The sequence below is a fragment of the Melospiza melodia genome, chromosome 11 (assembly GCF_035770615.1).
Source record: "Melospiza melodia melodia isolate bMelMel2 chromosome 11, bMelMel2.pri, whole genome shotgun sequence".
Classification (NCBI taxonomy): domain Eukaryota; kingdom Metazoa; phylum Chordata; class Aves; order Passeriformes; family Passerellidae; genus Melospiza; species Melospiza melodia.
This window is the reverse complement of record NC_086204.1, coordinates 17,524,246-17,545,894: the sequence shown is the minus strand read 5'-3', so window position 1 is coordinate 17,545,894 and position 21,649 is coordinate 17,524,246. Positions and strand designations below refer to the sequence as shown.

General features: G+C 43.0%; 1 protein-coding gene across 3 annotated transcripts; it reads right to left on the bottom strand.

Moving 5' to 3' along the window:
• Window positions 1-961: 961 nt before the first annotated feature.
• MCOLN2 (mucolipin TRP cation channel 2) lies at window positions 962-18,573 on the bottom strand. 3 transcript variants are annotated; one of them, XM_063165165.1, is made up of 14 exons: window positions 18,476-18,573; window positions 14,973-15,132; window positions 12,466-12,639; window positions 12,195-12,339; window positions 11,575-11,662; window positions 11,348-11,444; window positions 11,033-11,132; window positions 9,480-9,595; window positions 8,211-8,360; window positions 6,786-6,887; window positions 6,546-6,668; window positions 3,921-4,127; window positions 2,681-2,796; window positions 962-1,446 (listed from the first exon to the last, which is right to left on the bottom strand). In XM_063165165.1, exons 1-14 carry the CDS (start codon window positions 18,523-18,525, stop codon window positions 1,410-1,412), a joined length of 1,665 nt encoding a protein of 554 aa, XP_063021235.1. In that variant the 5' UTR covers window positions 18,526-18,573; the 3' UTR covers window positions 962-1,409. The 3 variants fall into 3 exon arrangements, with proteins under 3 accessions (XP_063021235.1, XP_063021236.1, XP_063021237.1); XM_063165166.1 differs by lacking the exon at window positions 18,476-18,573 and adding an exon at window positions 18,217-18,277; XM_063165167.1 differs by lacking the exons at window positions 14,973-15,132; window positions 18,476-18,573 and having other exon boundaries at window positions 12,195-12,334; window positions 12,466-12,602.
• Between the last annotated feature and the right edge of the window lie 3,076 nt (window positions 18,574-21,649).

Genomic DNA, 21,649 nt, shown 5'->3' with positions numbered 1-21,649 from the left:
GGCAGGAGATTAAAATAAACAAAAGAAAAGGGGAAAAAAAAAGCTGCCACTCATCTCACTCTTATCAGGGCAGCATTTTGAACTGCCTTTGCCATTTGAAACACTGACAAGGCAGAAGCTGCAGAGAGCACCATTAGTAGTTAAGAACACACAGCAAGACTGAGTCCAAACCAACACACTGACATCACCTACTGAAGAGTGGCTTTTTTAGAGAGCAAATAGTGCAGAGACACAAGTGGAGCATCTCATATAATAGTACACCCAGCCCAGGAACTGCCAGCATCCCTGGAAGTTTCCAGAAGTACCTGGTTAACATTTATGCACTACTATCCTGGAAGTCCTTTTAAAGTTCCCCAAAGTCGTCTGTTCTCATTGAATAAAGCTTATAAGGAGGAAAAAGGAAAGTACAGTCTTTATAGCTGCCCATCCCAAAGACAGCTAGAAAGTCACCTGAACAAACCAACTGCAAGGCTCAGTTGCCACATATTTTCTTCCAATTAACATGTGCTTGAAATAGAAGCAAAATTCAAAGGCACTGTTTTTGTCTGAATTTGTCCTCTGGATTATGACAATACAACAGTATAATGTTACCAAAAAAAAAAAAAAAAAGAAGGAAAAAAATATTTCCAGCAGTCTTCAGATAATGCTTACCATGAAAGTTTTCTACCCTGCAAAAGTATTTAATTATAGCTAAAGCAGTAAGTTGAATCTGGACACAGTATAAATCAATACTGTGGGTATAATCGAAAAGACAGCCAAAAAAGATAAAAGGATAACAAACTGCTTTTTAGTAAAGCTGTTAAAGAAAAGACTGTGACCTATAAGTGGTTTGTGGTAAAATTATATACATGAGGGAAAACAACAGTTATTTTCCACTTTTGTGCAGCTTTTTTGTTTTACATAAATTTAATCCAAAAAAATGAAATGTGCCAAGTAGAAATGACAGGCTGAATGCATCAAGTTAAGTGATAAACTCCTCCCTTCATGACTTCTTTTTATTTAATACTTTTAAACACAGGATTATTTTTTAAAAATTATTTTTGCATAATTCTTTTTCTTATTAACAGCAGTTGATTCAAGGCCATTTTCCTTCCTCCCCAATGTCATTAGCCAGCAGAGCTTCCACAGACAATGCTCAAGGATCAGTCTTCTCTAACATGACAGAACTTGAGGCAAGAATACAGAATTCTTCACAGCTCTCCTCCAGACACAGCTTCTGGGTCTCCTGTTGGTCAGCCAGCTGCTGTCACATCAATAGATTTCTCCCCCCAAAACCTGAATTAGCTAAGACAAGTCTGTTCATGAGGCAGATCCAGATGGCAGGTTCCACTGCAATTTGGAGAATTATCCTTCTCCACACCACTATGTTTTCTTTGCATGTATCAGTAGTGAATTTCAATGTGCAGCCATCAATTAATGAGTATCAAGTTGTCATCACTCTGTTGTCTGCAAAGAAAAAATTCACAATTCTCCAATCAGCAAGAAATGCAACAGGAAGCACCTACCCATATGAGCTCAGTTTTGATCCTTCTGTCCTCTGCTCTCCCATTTCCACATACAACTCTGACTCCTGCACTGGACAATGATGCAAAACCTCCCACAGTAGCAAAAGCTTTAGATTATCACTCCATCACCAGGCTTGTGCCCTCAGTACTGTACAGCATATTATGGTCTATGTTTATTATGCTCAAGCACACAAATCTCTTACTCTGCACAGTGACTTGCAGGTGAAACCTGAAGCTGAAATTCTTGTTAATTAGTTGGTTTTCATTGCGTGCCCCCAGCAGGACACCTGCCCATCATCATCATCTCACATGTTCCTTTTGTGGCTATGGGTCCCCTTCTGCAAGGGTACACCAAAAGCATAAAATTGCATTTCACAAAAGCATCAGTATATCATTAGACAACAATCCTACTTCTAAAAGAGGATTTCTTACACCAATTGTGATTAAGTGTTCACATTTTAGTCTGCTCATTCTCTCATAGCCTGGCTTCCTTGCACAGTGCCCACAACCATTCTGTGCACATGAATGGATTATCCTGGACTGCCTAGGGACAGTGACAAGGCCCCTCCTGTCTCTAACAAGTTTCAGAGCTGTGTCATGCTGCCTCAGAAACACAATTCAAAGCAGACCAGCGAGCACCAGATGAGACATTTGTCTCTCACCACCACCTTAAAAAGGACCCCTGCCACAATGCCTACAAGAAGACATTTACCAGTGAGTTTCCGACATTCTGGCAAATGGTATTCCAACAGTATGCCTCTGACACTGCATAGTTTTGGGATCAAGCACCTGTGGCTGAATCACCCTCTCACTTTCTGCAACTTCTCCAAGCTTAGTAGCAAAGCTTTTTAGAAACAGTCAGCTTGAAGCAAAGGCTTGGTTTGCTCCAGAACCCTTGGTAGTTTATGCTGTTCTCCACAGTCCTCTCATCAGTTCCTGCATAGCATTTTTCATAAAAGTACAACAGTTAAAACATGCTTAAGCTCAGAACTGCTTCCTTTCCATCAGCACCTGACTAAAGATCTAACATGAAGTAAAGTGCAGGAGGAACAGCAGCACCCAAATATTTCCAGGCTGAATTCTGGATACTCCAGCATTCGTGAAGCAGCATTTTGCAGTGAGAAGCTAACTGTACTGCTTCTCAGGAAAACACACATTAAAAACACCCTACTGACCTCCTGCAGCAGCAGATGAGTGGAAAAGAAGTTCTGTCTTTTCTGTAGCCAGCACTGCTATGGTCTTTTAGAAATTCATGTAAATCTGTTGCTGGAAAACCACTTTGTTGGTATTTCTGAAAGAAAAAGCATTTCAATTACAACACACGAGAAGTTACTGGTCATGAAATGTTCTAAAATTTCCTCTAGAGTGTGACAGTTAAACCAGATTATTTGGTTCAATAATTCAATATGTCTGCAGGAAGGAAAGAATCCATTCCCATCCTAGAAACACTACATAGCTTGCTTTGCTCCACCAACAGTGTAAATTCACATTGTTCACTGATTCTTATGTTTTGTTTGCTGCCCATAAGGACAAGCAAGTGATCTCAGGCCATGATGGTATTGATTCTCCCTTGTTCACAGTGAGCTGCTGTTCTCACTGCAAGTGCCCTGGGCTTCTTTTCCCTAAAACCTTTAATTCTGGATTTGAAGGGTTCCAGTGTGACTATTCAATACTGCCATGCTGAAGAAATGCTATGAAAAAACAAGTTCAGCATACTGAAACAGCTCCCAATTGATCTGTGTAAAATGCTCAGAGGGAAGAGTCAGCAAAACACCATTTTGCAGATCAGATCATCCAGTAAACTAAGAAGCACAGACAATTGAGCTAAATTTTGAGGTGCTTCAAAAGTAAATCTCTTGCCTGGCCTGGAAGTTGCAGTTCATGTCAGACCAGCATTATTTTGCTGGCCTGTGTGTGACACCAAGACAAGCAAGAGATGAGGGCTGGAGGGTGGGATCCACATTCCCTCCCCACTGGCCACTGAGGCCACCAGCAGCACAGAGGGCAGAGAGCACCTGAGGTCAGAACAAAAAGTAATTACTGAGAACTGAGGTTCACTTTCAGGCAGTCCATACTGGAAATGGATGCCACAATTCTAACTGGAACGAGAAGCAGTGCACCTCTCAGAAGACATTTCCTTTTAACCACACATTTCTAAGCAAGCACATTAAGGAGGCCTGGACACCTAAATGACTTTAGAGTTATCTGCCTGAACCTTTCCAAGCTCCTGCCAAAGGCACATCTCTGAGATGTCAGCAAACCCAGCCACCCTTCCAATTTTGCCACAGACTAAAGGAAAATATTTTTAATAATCTCATCACACATCAGAAGCAATGGTAGATGGTATGGTGTTGAGTGATTAACAAAAATTAATGCAAAACTGAATAGAAGTGTAACAGAAAACAAATGCTTTACCTTTATGGTGTCATAGGAGTCAGTAATGAGTGCAATGAAAAGGCTGAGGATCATGTATATAAACAGACTGATGAAGGAGTACAGATACAATCGGCTGAACATCCACACCAGGGAACTCTTCTCTTGGATTTGAGCAAATGTTGCAAACATATCATCACCATTGACCAAAGAAAACAGACATTCAGCCACTGTGTTCAGATCCTCAAACTAGAAAATGAGTACAAATTATTAGCAGAATGTGAAGATCAATCAAGACTCAAAGACTGAGTTTTACTCAAAGCAGACAAAAAAGCCAACTCAGGCAATTAAATGCTACCACACTTTCCATTCAGGCCAAAATATACATCAGTAACAGAAACATGTAGAATTATCATCTTGACTAAGCACGATGTGTTGAGATCAAACATAAGAAAATTTATTATCAAGAAATAAAACTTGCGATGTTCAACAGGCAGAACAGTCAATAACTGACCACCACAGCAAGCTACTGAATTATAGACAATTTTGGACCTGCAGAAAAGTATCATTCCATTTCCCAAAGCACAGCTGAAGTGATTTCACAGAACCTATACAGTAAATTAGTGGTAGTATGCTGAGAACACACCCACATTCTCTGCTTCCCAGCTTTGCAGCATTACTGGAGTATGGGTAATAAATCAATACTGTGTTCAGGGGCCAGAGTCAGCACAGCCTTCAGAACTCAAATGGTCCAAGCTGAATTAACAATCTGTCACTCAGGAAGACCTCTATGAGCTGTAAGTACAAGCTACAGCTTTATTATAAAGCTACTGGAGCATACTCTGTACAAAAACCATGGTTTAATTTCAAGGACAGTCTCAAACTCCAAACTCCATTTCCCCAAACTGGAATGTGTCCTGAAGCTACCAGGTAAGCCCACTTCCCCTTTTGCTCTGCCCTTCCAAATAACTGGATTTCTTAACTCTAATTTGATGGACAATATAAATAATTAGCCACATTAAAACACTGTGCATTATCAATGAACTAACACAACTGTGGCCCTACAATGAAAACAAGATGTCAAGAGGTATATGCTTGTAAGGAGAATATATTGGTGCACAGGAACAGCAGGTCTGGTTCACACCTATGGCTTATTTTATCATTATTTTTTGAGTTGAATTTTAAAGCCATTGTGCAATTCAGCAGTACATTATCCAGGAAGAAAGGAGGCATGGCACAGGTAATTTTTGAGCAGCTCAAGTTTTGATGCACTGACACAGGGACATTGCTAAGGGCTGCTCACCTGGAATCCCCTGGACTGACATAGCACAAAATGCAGGACACCCACTCCCTCTCTCTGACCCTAGCAGAGGGTGTATTTCTATATTTTTGAGCATAAGGAGCTCTCCAGTGTTTCTGCACATCGGGGGAGACTCTTCCCCTCTCTTCCAGGAGGGCTCCGTGCTGGAGAGCCCCGGGAAGGCAGCCCTGGGCTGGGCTGCCTTGCACAGTGCCACATTGCCTTCCTGTGGGACACTGGGGAACTGGCAGGGACGGGAATGCTCCGCAGCTCCAGCTGCTTCCCTTGACATTGATCCATGACATTTAGGGAGGAGGTAACATTTTCATAGATAAGCATGTTGTTGATTGTTCCTCCTTTGGCTCAGACAAGGTACTTGTTGCAGGGAGGTTACAACAGTAATTATGCTGTGCCTTATAATGTTATAAACAATTGAGCCTCCAATGTGGCAGAAGATCCCTCTGCATCCAGCATCCCACAGAGAAATGGATTGTCATTTCTGGGGGGAACGTGCAGGCTGAACACCTGCATTGCCCAAAGGGGGAATTACAGTAAGCTAGAGCAATGCAAGCTCTGGGGGCAGGGCAAGCTGGAAAAGCACTGCACATGTCCCCATCACACACACACTGTGTGCACCCAGAGATCCAGAACGAGGAGTCAGACATTTGTTAGTCATTAACAGACATTTAGAGTTTGCCACAACAGGAATCTGCCTCTGTTCAAACTGTCACACAGAGCATCTGCCAAGAGGAAAAGCAAACAAGCTTTGGGGTTGTTTTGGTTTGTGCTCTAGAATATACAGAGCCTTACTCCTGCACCCAGGTTGCAGACAAGACATACCAGGCACACACTTTGATACGAACCTTAAGAAAACAAACAAACAAACCAACAGCACGCCCCCACACAGGAAGCAAAGCAAACAAGACAAGCATTCATCCATCCCTCTATGAGTCACGATTTAGGAGCTGAAGTTACATGGCACTGGAAAGATTTGGAAAAACAAGGCCAGAGCCAAGGAGACTAAAAAAAAAGTTCCAGTGAACTATTTAGTGCCTCTGTAACCCAGCTGAAGTGGGATTGCCAGAAGAGGGCAGAAGAGACAGACCAATGGTCATAGCTTGGGCAAACCATCCCCTCACCAAAACAGCCTGGGGCTGGAGAGCACGCAGTAAAAGCAAGAATAGTTATTTTGTTAAAAGGAGCAGGTAGAAGGAAGTACAGATGGAATGACTTCCATGTTCGCATTACAGCTAGTAAACAGACATTTCCATTTAAGACACATTTCTGTTGGTTTGGCTAGGAGCTATACACACATACACAGATATTCCCATCATTGCACCACAAAAGGAGGGATACTGCTGATGTACCTTTTCATGATAAGGCCCCAGGACAATCCAACCACAGAAAGTATAGCCAAGATAGATCATCCCAGCACAACAACAGAACCGCAGCACTTTGGGCAGCGAGGCCTGCATAGTCAAAATGAGCACCTACAAAGTCAGAGGGAAGAAAAGATGGGGGGAAAAAAAGCAAAAAAAATTAGAGAGAGATCTGAAAAAAAGCATATATACATGCTTTAATTGTTAGACATTTGATTCTGTCCTTACATTGTAGGTTTGAAAATATCCCAGGTATCGGATGACTCCAACCCAGACAAACAGAGTTGATGTCCCAAGTAAAATGCTGCAGACATCATAACTTGTGAGGTTCTGAGGGATCCAAAGAGAGCAGGTGGTCAAGTTACAAAGCAGTAGATATGTCAGCTTGACAGCTATTCAAGTTTCAGCAGTTCAAACAAACAAAGCAGGACAGTCTAATACTGAAAGCCTGTTGCTACATCACAAAAATCAGATCAATGTGAGCTGCAGTTATTTACTGAGATCATTCAAACACAACAGTGCTGCAAATGAAAGTACACCTATGCTGATATTCTTGAAATTTTACATGAAGTGCAAAGTCTGGAAGAAGAAAAGCCCTTAGTTTGGTTACAACACCGTTTCAAAATTAGACTGGATAACTCAAAACTTTTGTCTAAAAAGAAGGTTACTATTTGCTGTTGGGCAAAGAAGCTCTCATTCACTATTTAGAACACAGGAGCCATCATTTACATGAAAAGTGACCCTTGGGACTACAGCTCTTTCCATGCTTCCATGCATTTACATCTCTGAACAGGTTCTCTGCCAGCAGATCAGAACCTCAGCATTGTTTCTACTACAACCAAATCTACTTGCACTTTACTTTAGAAGGTTGGAACTGGTTGCAGTGGGCACAAGAGAGCCATCTAGCTCAAGTTTTCCTACCCTCAATCCCCACCTCAACCTACAGCCAGTGATTCCCAAGTGCTTCCTCTGAAGGCCACTCTGGCATCTGCCCTTTGAGCCTCAGTACACATGAAGCAGGAGCAGCACAGCACCTACTCTGCTTTTCCCAGAACACAAAGTTTTGTGAACACATGAATTGTTGACACACATCTATTGGAGATTAAAAAAAAAATAGAAAAAAACACAAAACCAACCCCAAAATCCTCCTGCCAGCTGGACAAAGCACATTGATTTCAGCAAGCCCAGGCAGGGAGGTCAAGGATGAGCAGGTCACACACTGTCTGTGCCAATGCTGGCCAGGAAAGCAAGCTGTGACAGCTCTGTGTCCAGCCCCACAAGCCATCAAGAGCCCTGTGTCATTCAAGGGGAGGACTCGTGGCTCCCCAGTCCTGTATGTGCTACTTCTACAGAATGAACAACTCAAATTTTTGAGTCTTTCTGTTGGGAACTGCCTACCACAGGTCCCATACCAGGGATTGGGTGTCTTAGTACTGGAAATAAGATGTTTAAATGGCCTACATGGTGTTACTGAAAGACTCTGGGGAAGAGAGACTAAAGGTAGTTATTAGATAAACTAGGGAATTGACTGAAATAAGCAAACAGATGACTATTGACTGTTATAGCTCACTTCCACCTGTCCCCAAATTAAAGCACATTACACATGGTTGCAGCAAGATTAGCAATTTTTTAGCTGAAGTATGAGATTCTTACCTTGGCTTTTATCTCCATTTTTAGGATTGACCCAATGATTGTCATGACATCACTGACAATGACCAGGACGTACCAGCCGTTCAGGAACTCCAGGCGGTCAGCATAGCACACACGGCGCTTGTGCTTCTCCAGGAAGAAATTCACAAATCTCTGTTGACAGGCATTTAGATCATTAGTTACAGATCACCTTGGACGAAAAACAAGGCAATGTTCAAGTTCCACACAACCCATTTTCCTATAGTATTCACTGGAATAGTAATTTAAAGCTGATTCTCAATGGCAACAGAAATAAATAAGAAAAAAACTTAAGATGGATTTAGGCCAGTGAAAATGAACTTTCCACAGAACACTTGATTTCATAATCCATTCCCACCAACCTAACCATGGCCTGTTATCCCCTTTACCATAGGTTCTATCCACCTCTAACAGAGCAAGGCACCCAACTAAAGAAGTGAAAAAGAACTCAAAGGCAACTACAGGGCAAGAGCTCTCATTTCCAATAGAGCAAACAATATCACCTCTGCCCAGCACAGCCCATCTGCTTTCACTTGCTCTTTTTGCTCAGGAATAAATGTGAAGTGCCTATTCCTGAGAGCAGTTTGACAATGCCTCTGTTGAATCATGTCCTCCTGACTCTTGGTCTTGTTTCCAAGCTACAGAAAGGATATATTGAGCTAGATAAACAAGTATTTGTGTTTTCATAGCCTACCTACCATGGACTCTTCTAACTCTCATGAGCCACATGCTTACAAAAAAACCAGCCAGAGTTAGATTATGTGCTGTGCTTTATATTTTCTCCAGTTAGAGCTGGCTTTGAGGGACATTCACTAAGGCATTAATTTATAACTAGACCTCCGTGGGAATTCTACTCTGAAGCCAGGGAAGAAAGATTTGTGGTTTGGAGGTGCAGGACACATTGCCTGTTTGCAGCACAAAGACTCAGAATCATTTTGTCTAAAATTCTGTAAGAAAGAGGGGAAAAAAGTATGCTTCTTTTGCCCATGGACAGACACAACAAAATACTTCAAATTACAGTACTACACAAACAGAAATAAAATCAACTCACAGTTAGCAATTGTCCACCAAGATACTGTTAACAATTGTCCACCAAGATACCTGCACATCCTTCCTAGAGGTACCAGTAAGAGGGACATCTTGCAGGAGATTTTCTCACTTTAACACCCCATGTTTCAGAAGGTTCCCCTCACAAGACCAGCAGCAAAGCAGCAGAGACCAATCCAGCATTGGGGCCACGAGCCCTGTGCTCACCTTCTGCAGCCTCCAGGCAAGAACGATGGATCGTGTGCACAGGATGAGAGAGGCCAAGCAACTCAATATGACAAACCCATCAAAGACCAGAATATACTGAGTGTTCTTCTGGAGAACTGTAAAGAGACAAGGCAATAAGGTTAAATCTTTCCACATCTCTTTTAATGCAAGTTATGTGACATTTTTCAACAATTCAAATACTCTCGCCCCAAAGCAGATGGATTACAAGCTATATTCTTCCTGCAAGTATATCTTGAACACAGATCAGCAGAGAATTACATCAAGACAGTCATGGAGACTGGACCTCAAGAATGAGAAATATGTTCAAGTTCTTCAAAATAAACCCAAAAATGGGTACATTAATACAGGTATCCTCCTTTTTACCTGTCCATCTGTGCTTCCACAGTGTTACAACTACATGAGGCAAAAGAAATGCAGATTTGGTCTGTATCAACACCATTAAATTTTTAAAAAAATTCCACCTTAGTCTGCAATAAACTTGTTGGACTTTCTGTACTGTTTTCTTTTCATCCACAAATTTAAAACCCATAATGTGAACACAAATTAGGTCCTTTGCTTTCTCACATCAACAGTCCCTATCTTTTCCATAGCACACATTTTTAACTATATGAAAGAGGCAAACAGGCAAACACTCATTTTTAATAATTGCAATAGCCCTTCAGCTCACCTTTATTACTGAAATATGCATGCTCCCTCAGCTGGTGATTAGACACAAAATAAAGTACTCAGGAACAGGTAGTTGAGGCAAGGCACTTTGAGGTTATTCAGAATATTCTATAAATTACCACTTTAATATGGGTACAACACAGCATTATCAGAGAAAAGCTGCCTTTGCCAAGGCAAAAGGCAGGCCACTTGATGTATTTATTAATCCATCATACTATATAGCACACTGAAAGATATTGTTCCATCACAGTCCTTTACAGAAAGTCACCACACAGGAGAAGCAGTTGCACAGTCTACCACAGCTGCTGTTTCTTTAGGGGCGCTTTAGTGCACATTTCTGAGCTGTCAGACCAAGCCCTAACACTGGAAATACATGGCAGGTGCCAGCCTTTGCTCATACATGTCATTAATCTACCAGCAGGGGCAAAAAAAGCACCAACAGGAAAAGCAAGCTTTCAGAAATAGTGTGCTTCAATCAGTTAGAAGAAAACAAAATTGAAAGCTGTAGGAGGCTTCAGTTGGAAATGTATCCAGTGTTAGTGGGTTAAATTGAGTTGTCTCAGAGCAGCACAACAATTACAAACCTATGGAAGAGACATTCACCCTCCTTGCAGGTGGAGCTCACTGGTAACACACACTGGCATGGAGAGGTGATCATGTCATCTCACAGCACACTCACAAAAGGGATTATTTCCCAGCTCTCGATTAGCAAGAGGTGATGAATTGCATTAGGCAAGTTGCATTGTTTTACAGGCAGGGGGGATGAACAGGCTGGGGAATGTCCTGCTGGACAGACTGCCACAGACAGGGAAAGCAAAGGGACACCCATAAGTGCTGCTCTGCAAACACACATGCACCACACTTACCTGAGTTAAATATGTGCCAGTCTTTGCACTCCTGAATTTCAGTGTCACTATCAAAATAGACCTTGATTTTTCCGCTGTGGGCTCTATTGTTGAAAGTTATCTGAAAATACAGAGCTACATCAGAAACAGGATTAGCAAGATTGCATTCCAGAAAAATAAATCCTGCTAAGTGCCTTGGACACAGCATGTATTAATATTGTTGATCAGAGAGGCTTTAAGAAAGGGGCCACCATAAAGGATGGTGTAGACATAATTTGAGTAGATGACATGTACTGCCTACAGAGCAGTATTCCAAGAGGCCAAACTTTCACTTACAGTGTTCTGAAATGCATAGCAGTCAGGCAATTCACGGGCATGGATTGTCTGAAGAGCAATGCCTTTCAGCTTGAAGGAGATTTCAACCTGTATAAGCCTGCATATTTGAAAAAGCGCACAAAGATATTTAAATATCACAGAGATATACACAGACTGCACAAATCAGAATCCATCATATTAACATGAAAGAACAAGTTGGAATAATTTAAAAAACCCCATGACTTCACCTGTAAAATTCAAGACTGAAAAAAGAAGAGTTCAGCTTCAGTTCTGCCTTCTTACCAGTTAGTTCCTTTGGCTTTAAAAGGATACATTCTGGAAAGACAAGAGGAAAATATGTTAGCATAAAAACTTCACAGTGAAAGTGGCATTAAACTGAGATGATCAGTGTGTACAGCAAGTCCTAATGAGACAAAACCTGAATTTTGAGCAAACCCATTCAGAGGCCCAGCTAGTGGGGTCAGAAGCAGGTTTGTGTACCAGCTCGTGAGCAGCCAGGACTCAGCTCTGAGAGGCAGAAAGGGCACCCAGCCATGGAAGGTACAGACTGCCCAGCATCCAGAATTCCCTATTTGAACCTCCTGCATGGAGGGGAACAGGTGTGTTCAAGAAAAGGAACAACAAAACACCACCTCAGCATCAACTGCAAGGATTTGTAGGTGGTTGAAGAGAGCTCCTTATAATCACAGCAGTCTTTTCTAGACAGGTGCTAAAAGCCAAGAGGGAAATAGGCAAGAAGCATGGTAATGTTCCTGTGATTGCCACACAAAAAGCTATTTGTTTTAAGCTTCAAAACTAGAATTCAAATACTCCACAGCAAGACATTTTAAGTACAACAGTACTGTACCTGTTTCAGTAGAAACATCTATGTTCAGAGTATCATTGGAAGGGAGCATGGTGCCTCTCTTGTACTGCTGTTTACAGATTTTTAGACCTGATTCTTCATGTTCATAACCAAGGGTCCCCAGGGATATATTCTTTAAGTTCCTGTACTAGTTTAAAAACAAAAACAGAAATAGAAGTTAGAGAAAGTGATCTTTTTTTTGCATTAGAAAGCAAACTGAAACCTCAAAGTTATATGTATCAATACAGGTTTTTAAATTAAAACTCACACCTACCTGATTAATAACATAAAAAATGCTATCATAAGCATCCTGTTGTGTATATATACTGCAGCTGTAGTCATCTTCATCAGTTCCAGAATAGCCTTTCAGGAATAGGTGTTTGAAAGCAACAGTGTTTTCCTCTTTGAATGAGACCACCAGCTGGTTACTCAAACCAAAAAAAACAAGCTAACAAGAGGAAAAAAAAAAGAAATAGATTTGAATTTTGAACAGTGGTCAAGCACCAGCATTTTGGAAACAGCTTTAAATTACAATAAACACAAACCAGACAGGTGCCTGTTGCTGTAACTCTGGCAGGAGCAGAGCACCCTTTAACCAATGGCACAGGATTCCCAAAGGCAAGGTTATCACATGCAGGGTAAGTGAAACAGACTCCAACTGCAGCAGCTGAGCAGACAGCTCCATCACTTGCAGCTTTTACACCTCATGGACCAACAGCTCCAGCTGGGATTTGCAAAACCTCTGTGGAGGATGCAAATGGCAGAGAAGCCAACTTAACAGCACACCCTGCTACCCCTGAAAGGCTCTGCTTTGCTACAGACAAACTCCTGCTCCTTTCCTACCCCTGCCATGGCACAGGATTAGAGCAATAAAGAGCCTCACCTGCCTGACCCAGGTGCTGCTTAAGGGGGCTGTAACAAGCAGGGACAGCAAACAGCAGAGTTACCACTGAAGACTTGTGTTCCCCTGCCATATGGATGTTCCCATTTCCACCACCACCACCAAGGAAAACAAAAACAGAGCCTCGGAACTGCTTGGTTGTCAGTTTCTCGGCTGTTTAGGTGGCCTGGAAAGGCCCAGGGTGGCCTTGGGCAGCCCAGCGCTCCAAAGGACGAGAAGAGACTTCTGATCTTTTCTCGGTCTCGGTGTTTATTAATTGTTTATCTAAAAGATTTTCTCTCGGCCCGACAGAGGTCTGCACAGCAAGCCAGCCATGAGCACACTGAGAGCCCCCGGGGCGGTCACTGATCTTTATACCCGAAGTTACGTGTACAATATTTATAATTTTTCCCCAATACCTTCTACCCTTATTAACCGGTGCACTCCTAGTAATAACCAATCCCAAAGTGCCACCATCACCACAGAAGATGGAGGCCAAGAAGAAGAAGAAGAAGAACAGGACACACCCCAATTCCTCCATCTTACTTCTTTAGACCCCCCTGCACAGAAATCCTAAACTCTGTGTTTTACACTCTAATTAACTTATCCCTCCACCATTCACCCAGTGAAATCCCCCCATCCTCATACAGGTGTCGTCTCCTGTGCAGGATCAAAGTCCAGCCACCAGACACTTCTGGGAACATTCCAGGACTCCCGAGCCCCCCAAGGATGTTCTCGGCCACTCTGCACCTCCGCCTCGAGGTGCTGAGATCCCACACTTGGTTTTCCACAAAAGCTTCTTCGTAGGGACAGTAGCAGGAGGATATCCCAAGCAGTAGGAGGATATCCCCAAGCCTGACATCTGAGCAAAACCAAGGGCTGATAAGAAAAGTCTCAAGCAGCAGTCCAGAAAAATCTTGTGGCCTTTGAAAACCAAGCAGAAGAGCACTCCTTCTGCTCACAAAGGACAGTGGGAGACTGGGGCAGCAGACAGAAATATTACATGTTCAGTGATAGCCCCAGAAATGGAAGTCAGGTTAGTACAGGTGGCAGTACTGAACATTTCCAGAGACAGGTGAAGTTGTATTTTGTGTCATCATTCACATGCAAAGTCTGCTGTCCTGTCTTTGAGGGAAGAGGAACAACCCAGCATGTATATTTAGCTGTTCTTGCAAACCATCAGATGTCAGTCTTGCATTTCAAAGGTTCAGAAAAAGCAATTTCTACCTATGTGTGTGCCCCATTTTGCTTCCCTCCACATGCAGTCACTGTTAGAGGACTGTAACATAACCAACTGCACTGTGATACCAGTGCAGTTTACAAACACCCTCTTCTTTGCCTCCATGTAGTATCTCAAACAGTAAAGACTTTTCAAATGCATTATTTGATGACAAAAGCAAGAGGCACATCCAGTTCCTGTAGCCCAGCCATCCCATCATCATCAGAAACCAGAGCATCTTCACATTGAATGTGGACAACTTAATTTCCTGATTAGATATCAGGAAATATCACTTTTTAAATAGTCCAGTGAACTGTAATCCAAGAATGGAACAAAAAGCAGTACTGTGACAATAAGCCTGAAGACAGTGTTGAATTTCACAGCAAGAGTAATTTGCTTTAAAGTAAGGGAGAAATGGCAAAAATTTGACATAATAGTTTAAGGCAAATTACTGCCCTAAAAAAATACTTTAAAGTAACGACTGCCCTAAAAACCTCCAGAAGGCTTTTATAATTTATGTTATTCTTCCCACTAGAAACGCCTTTCATAGTATTTTTCCTTTATGGACTGAAGTGGGAGGTTCAAGCCAGTAACACGTACCCAGGGATGGCCAAGGCCCAGGAGCACAGACCTGCCTCTCTTGCACATCACTGCTACCCTAAGAGTAGAACCAGAGGCTCACCTGTGTTGTAACCATAAGTATCTTCAAAATCTGCAAAGCCAATTTCCATGGTATCTGACCTCTTGCTCTGTATTTTTCACATGGGTTCATGAAGTAAAACTTCAAATCCTCTTTCAAAGCCATCTCTTTTAGATCTAAATCTGACTGAGTCATCATATTTCTGCCACAAAAAAAAAAAATTAATTAGAAACCAACAGAATATTTTGGCAGACAATTTCCTCATTGCACTATCACCTCAGATCACCATATGACATAAAAGGTCCAAAATGGTTTTTTGGGTTATCTTATGGAAATGCAAAAATATTTTCCTGTGATCACATCATTGAGAAGCATTCAAACACGTCTGATCATTAAAACACACCATTTAGACAAACATTTAATAGGCATTAAATAAGATGGTCTGTAATAGAAAGAAATGTCGACTTGCTAGTAAAAAATTGCATTTGATACAAAGAGAGACCACTGTTACCATATTTTTCTGAATAACCCACATTCTAGCAGAAGCAAAAGGTGTCTTAAAGATTATACCAGAGCAGGCTTTACACACACTTCTGTTATGAACATGCAGCTTCAAGGCCTAAATTAACGGGCATTTATTTATTTAAATAGCTGGACATGTAAAAATCAGAGGACCAAGTACAAAGGACTGTTGTTGTCTTTTAAATCACCTTGGGTTTCTCCTTTTCAACTGACTGGGACATTGAAAAAAACTTTACCCATCTCCTGATCATTTTAACCCTGTTTTCCAGTGCCATAAACTTTCAGAACTTTTCTACTTCACACACAGATAGGAACACAACTTGTAATTTTTTTCTCTCTTTACATGTTAAGAGGATCATATCTGACACCAGCTGATTATCAGTCCCATTTACCATTCAGAATGTTGTTCCCAATGTTCTGAATTTTATAAAGGATAACATTTTGTCTGAGACTCAAAACCAAAAGCATTGATTCCAAGTTTTCAGGTACTTGGAATACTTTTTCATTTTTACTTTTTGTGTCCTCACCTGTCTGAAGTGCACAGATATTTAAGCTCAAACTGTAGATCACAAAGCACATTTGATTTGCTAGAATCAGCTGTCCCACAAGAAGAGAAACTTCAGTTAAAGAAGCAGAGTAAAGCTGACACTGTGGGGTTTCCTCAGAAGAGGAAGCGAAAACAACAAAAAAAAAATCTATTTTAATATTAAAAGCTCTAGAGCTATCTTTCCTACACAGCCTTAAATCAATCTTCCATGAAGATGATGAGAGGCAGGACCATTTTGGTTTTTGAAGCAGGAAAAACATGGGAAGCTTCCAAGAAAAAGAAACTGTGGGCAGCATATCCCTATTTAAATTTATAATAAAAACATACTGGACTGGCTTCAGTAACGTCTAAGATACAAAAACTTTGAAAGATGCAAACACACCGACCAGAAGAGGATGTGATAGTTACAGCTGTGAGCACTGAGCAAGGACTCGGGTACAAAGATGCTTCAGTCCTGCACTGACCCCCAAAGCCACCACTGCTCTGTGCCAGCCTCTCCCGCAGGCAGCAGTGTCTGTGTGGGCACACGGTGAGCAGGAGCCAACCCAGAGTGAAACTGACAGCCGGGGGTGGGCAGCAAAGAGGAAACAGAACAGGGTTAAGACAAATCTGGCCACATTTTAAAGCATGAAGGTATGACATAAGAACCACGCCAAGACTTCAGCAAAATCCTTCCCTAATCTTCCAGTAAAAGCATATCAGAAGTGACAAATCTTTAAAAATAAAAAAAGCTTTTTTTTTGACATAGGTCAAAACCCTCACAAATCAAAGAGCAAACTTTATAATAAACTTTTTAAAAAATATTCAAATACATAGCATGAAAAACATAATGCTTACTCCAAAGATGTGTCAAGACTTTACAGATATTCCAAAAACTTGATGTTGACTAATAACAGCACTTTCACCTTTACACAACTCTCACTTGTGGCTAGGGATTATTTTCATTGATGTCTTTAGCTCCCTTTATTAATTAACTGTAGCAATTATGAGCAGGAAATTTGTCACAGGTGAAACAGGTAACAGGACAACAGGTGAAATAGATCAACTGGTTTTGAATTCATTCATTTCTAGGCTAGATTAAAAATTACATCCAAATAGACCACATTAAATCAGCAGAACTAGAACCTTCAACCAAAGTACTGAAGAAGTTTAAAAGCTCCAAGAGATTACCACTGATTTACCATATTTAAAACAAACCATCTAATTCTACCACATGGTCATTAGCCTAATAATCTAAACCTAATTGAAACACAGTACCCAGCTCAGCACAGAGCAATGAAGCAATTAAATCCTGACACAGTAGTGTAATTACACCACTCAATGGGTTTCCACCGCGTGTTTTGTGAAGCACCGACACATTCAAATTTTTTTTGTGAATGAAGACTAACAGTATAATGCACGCTGAGGTGCACATCCAGGTGCCAGGTGTCTCATATATTACAACTGGCACTAACTCAGTTCTAGCAGCTGCGTTGCTGTAACCAGTGCTGTACCTGATAGGACAGTCTGCTGTTCAGCTGTTCTGTAGCGAGGCATTTTAGAGCTCAGCATTCCACTCAACAAAGAGGTTTCAACAGTAAGGACAACAATTTACAGCTACCTACTCCTGAAATACACGTGTAGTAGTTAGCTCTTCACCCAGCAGAAAAAGAACCATTGAATCAGGAGCTAAAATGCGCTTAGTAAGTGATCGCAGTCACTTTCGTTAATGAGTAACTCACTAGAGCAGCGACACTAACAGTGCCCATCAGAGCTCCGTATCAGCAACATTTATCTGCTTGAGCTCTGCATCTTGGAGAGCTACTAACGAGAGCCCTGCGGTTCTAAGGGGGCAAGAAGGAGAAAAAAAAAAAAAAACGGGGAAAAAAAGCCATCACTGAATTGAGTTCTACACGTCAGCCTGGGCACCCCCAGCTTCACCTTCCCGATCTGTACTAAGCGCTCAGCACTCTGCCAGAGGACGGCACCGCTTCGTTCTTCTCAGAAGCGGAGGGGAAAGCGCTCCCGTGCGGGGCTCACACCGTCACTGCCCTCTCAGAAGCGGAGGGGAAAGCGCTCCCGTGCGGGGCTCACACCGTCACTGTCCCGCTAAACGCGCCCGGCAGCCGCGGGCGGAGCGGCCGCAGCCTGGCCAGCGACGGTGTGAGCCCTGCCCGGAGCTCTGCGCTGCCAGCAGCGTCCCGGCGGCGGGCAGCACCCACCGTCCCACCCACCTACCTTGTGCAGCCCGAGGCACCCGCGCCCCCCGCCCCCCTGTGCCTCCCGAGCGGCTCCTGCCGTCCCCGTGCCCCGGCGCTACCGCGGCCCCGACCGCCGGGATGGGATGGGATGGGGTAGCCCAGCCCGGCTCGGCCCGGCCCAGTCCGCAGCCGCTGGCGGAGGCGCGCCCTGACCCCGCTGCCCGCCGGGCGGGCTGACCCGAGGGCTCGGCACCGCGCCCAGCCCAGCCCGGCTCAGCCCGGCCCGCTTCCCTCACCCGCTAACGGCGGCCCGCCCGCCGGGGAGGGACTTGAGGGGGATCTCCATGGGCCGCGGGGTTCGGCCGCTGCCCGGCCGGGGCACGACTGCGGCGGAGCAGCCCGGGCCCCGCTCCGGCCCCGCCGGCCGCGCCGCCTTTATGGGCCCGGCGGAGGAGGGAGCCCCGCCGCACACGTGCCCTGAGCCCGCCCGGCCCCACTGCCCCGGCCCGAGCGCGGTGCTCTCGCACACACCGTGTGACTCCTGGGGATGTCCTGTGCAGGGCTGGTGTGACTCCTGGGGATGTCCTGGGCAGGGCTGGGAGTTGGGCTGGCTCGTTCTTGTGGGTCCCCTGCAACTCAGCATAATCTCTGTCATAACAGGACTTGCCTTACTGCCAAGTAGTAGTTGTAGACACGGTAGTAGTTGTAGACTGCAGGTGTAGCAGCTAGCCTCACCTGCAGTCTGTAGCATGCAGGGAAGACTGCAGGTGAGATTAGCTGCTACAGAGTTAGCTGTCTTTGCGGGTCAAGAGGTATTTAGTTCCTCAAAGGATGTGGTTTAATGCAGTTACTCCAAACTAGGGTGTTCCAAACAGAATGTAGGCTCGTAAGAGGCATCATTGCAGCAGCTGAGCTCTCTACCTGCCCACACAGGGGACATGGGCAGCACAGGATTCTTACACAATGCTCTCAGATCATGCTGAATTTGGTTGTGGTCACACTGTAAGGGAGAAGAAGGAACAAAAGCCCAGACAAACATCCATATGCAGTTTCTCAACATTAGCTGCAAGAGCATTGTGTCAGCTAGTGCATGAAGGTTTTCTTAAGGCTTCTTCGGGCATTAGCTACTGCTTGAGGCAGGAGGATGCTCCTCACAGGTGCAGCCACAGGTTTTGTTTTATACAGCAGTGTCTGTGTGTTGTCCTACCTCTGTTTCCATTCCTGTCTCCCCATGTGCCAGATAAATTATGCCTTTACACATTTTAATACTGGATAGACGCTCATACCTTTGAATTTGATTTCTTACTCTTTTGTGTACACGCTGTTTACCTTCTCTTGAGAATGTGCTTCAATCCAACATGGAAACTGGTACTTAGAAACAAGTAAGCCCTCCACCTCTTCCTCTCAGTGTAACTTCATTATGTTAGAAGATCTGGGCTCGCTGAAAACAAGAAGTTCTCCCTAACTGTATATGCAAAACATTGGCATTGAAATGAGCCTTGGTAGGAGAACAGCTGCTGCCCAATACAGCACTCTGTGACTTATTTTCATGAGGAAATACTGACTATTGGACTTTCCAGAGCCCAGTGAGAATCAGAACAAAGAAAATCTCTTACCCCTCCACAGCTTCTTGGTCAGGAGGGCATATTTAAGCATGAGTTTATCAGATGCTTTATCTGCTTCCTTGTTCTCCCCAGCTGCATTTTACAGCTCTGTCTGTGCCTGCTTGATTGTATCAGCATAAAGATACCCATGTCTCCAGGATGCAGCTTTACATGTGCTACCAGCATTGCTAATGCTGAGATCACTGATACTCAAGTCACAAGGGATTTTTAGAATAAGGTCATTGTCACACATCTTGGCTCTGCAAGGCCATAACCAGCACATCATATGTTGATAAGATTAAAAAGCGTCACCACACACAACAGCAGCAGCCACAGATCTGGCTGAGCTGTACTTCATCTCAAAAACAGCCAGCAGGCTAGAAAACACAGCATTGACTGGCTTCTTCTCAGGTGAGCAAAATAGTCAGGCAGATGAATATCTTTAGCACCAAGGATCACACAGGTCAGAAACCTGGACAAGTAAGCACTTAGACTGCAGCAGTAGCACCAAGGTGAACAATGCAAGTTTGAGTGTTTGCTTCTTTCTTTAAAAAAACCCAGAATGTAAGTATCATATATATAATACAAGCAGCATTTATTTTCCCAGTCAGAACTGGACATTTTGAGCAGTTGGAAGCCTGTAACCTTTCAGGGTACTGTTCTTCTTTCCCAGTGTAACAGCCTGCACCCATAGCCAGAAATACACGATTGCTGCCCTGCTAAATTTATAAGCAGTCCCTTTCTTTCCCCTCACCCCATCCTATCCTTGCTTTAAACATCCTTCTCCTTCTTTTAGCTAGCCCTCCCCTCTGGCCTCACAGTCTGCCCCTGCCCACTACTGTCTGAAGGCAACTTGTAATTTATCAATTCTTTCCTCCCCAAACCCACAAAACTCCCAGCAATGCTAAATTAAAAGTTATGGAATCCAGCAGCAGTAACACAGACCTTGGTTTTCCTAGTAATTTCTGCATCTCAGTTTATTGACTTTTTAGCTGTAGCACAAGCACCTGTCATCACTTAAAGATCTACCAGGGATTTCCAGTGCTTCACTTCAGGCAACAGAAACCAATCTTCAGTGGAAGGCTTCACCACTTGTATTAGTAATAGAAAGACTCTGTATACAGTGTATTTTCCTGCTTTGTGGTCACCTGTTGATTTCCATGCCTTATGCTCATACTGCAGGTTTCTATTAACATGCTTTCTCTCTGTTATTCTAAAACTCTGTAAGAATTTGATACTTTAGAGCTCTGTCAAATTTTCTTGAAACTTGCTGCCAAGTCAGTAAGTTAATGGTGACAAAGCACATGTTCTATCCCATTTCTAAATGAAATCAGACCATTTTTTGCTTTATAATTGTATTGGCAAAGTATTCCATAGCTCTTTACAAAATGTACCTGCATTTTAAGTGAATTATTAATCTTTGCTTTCTCTTAACTCTGTATGAAAAAGCCATGCAAGTCTGCCTTCTGCATTACATTGATCTTAAAGTGCTTGCCACCCTTGCCAGAGCTCCTTACATCAATCACTGTACACAATAGAGATGTGCACATTATATTTTGTGCATTGTCAAAGATCCATAAGGAGTTAATCGTGTCAAGAGAAAACATGGTCACTTCATATTTGCTTTTTGAGGCAAGACTGCCTTGTGTCTTCTTGAAAAGTCTTCAGTTTTAGGTTTTGAAAGAGAAGGACCTCAGTACACAAAACTTTCAGATACTGTGAATAATCTGTTCTGCCTATGCTGAATTTGAGGGGTGTTTTTAGTGTAAGGTTAAATACTTGAATATTTGTTTCTATGGCAAATTCTGAAATGCTGTTAAACATCAGCTGGAAGCACGTCTTCACCAGGGTCCACAGGAACTGGCA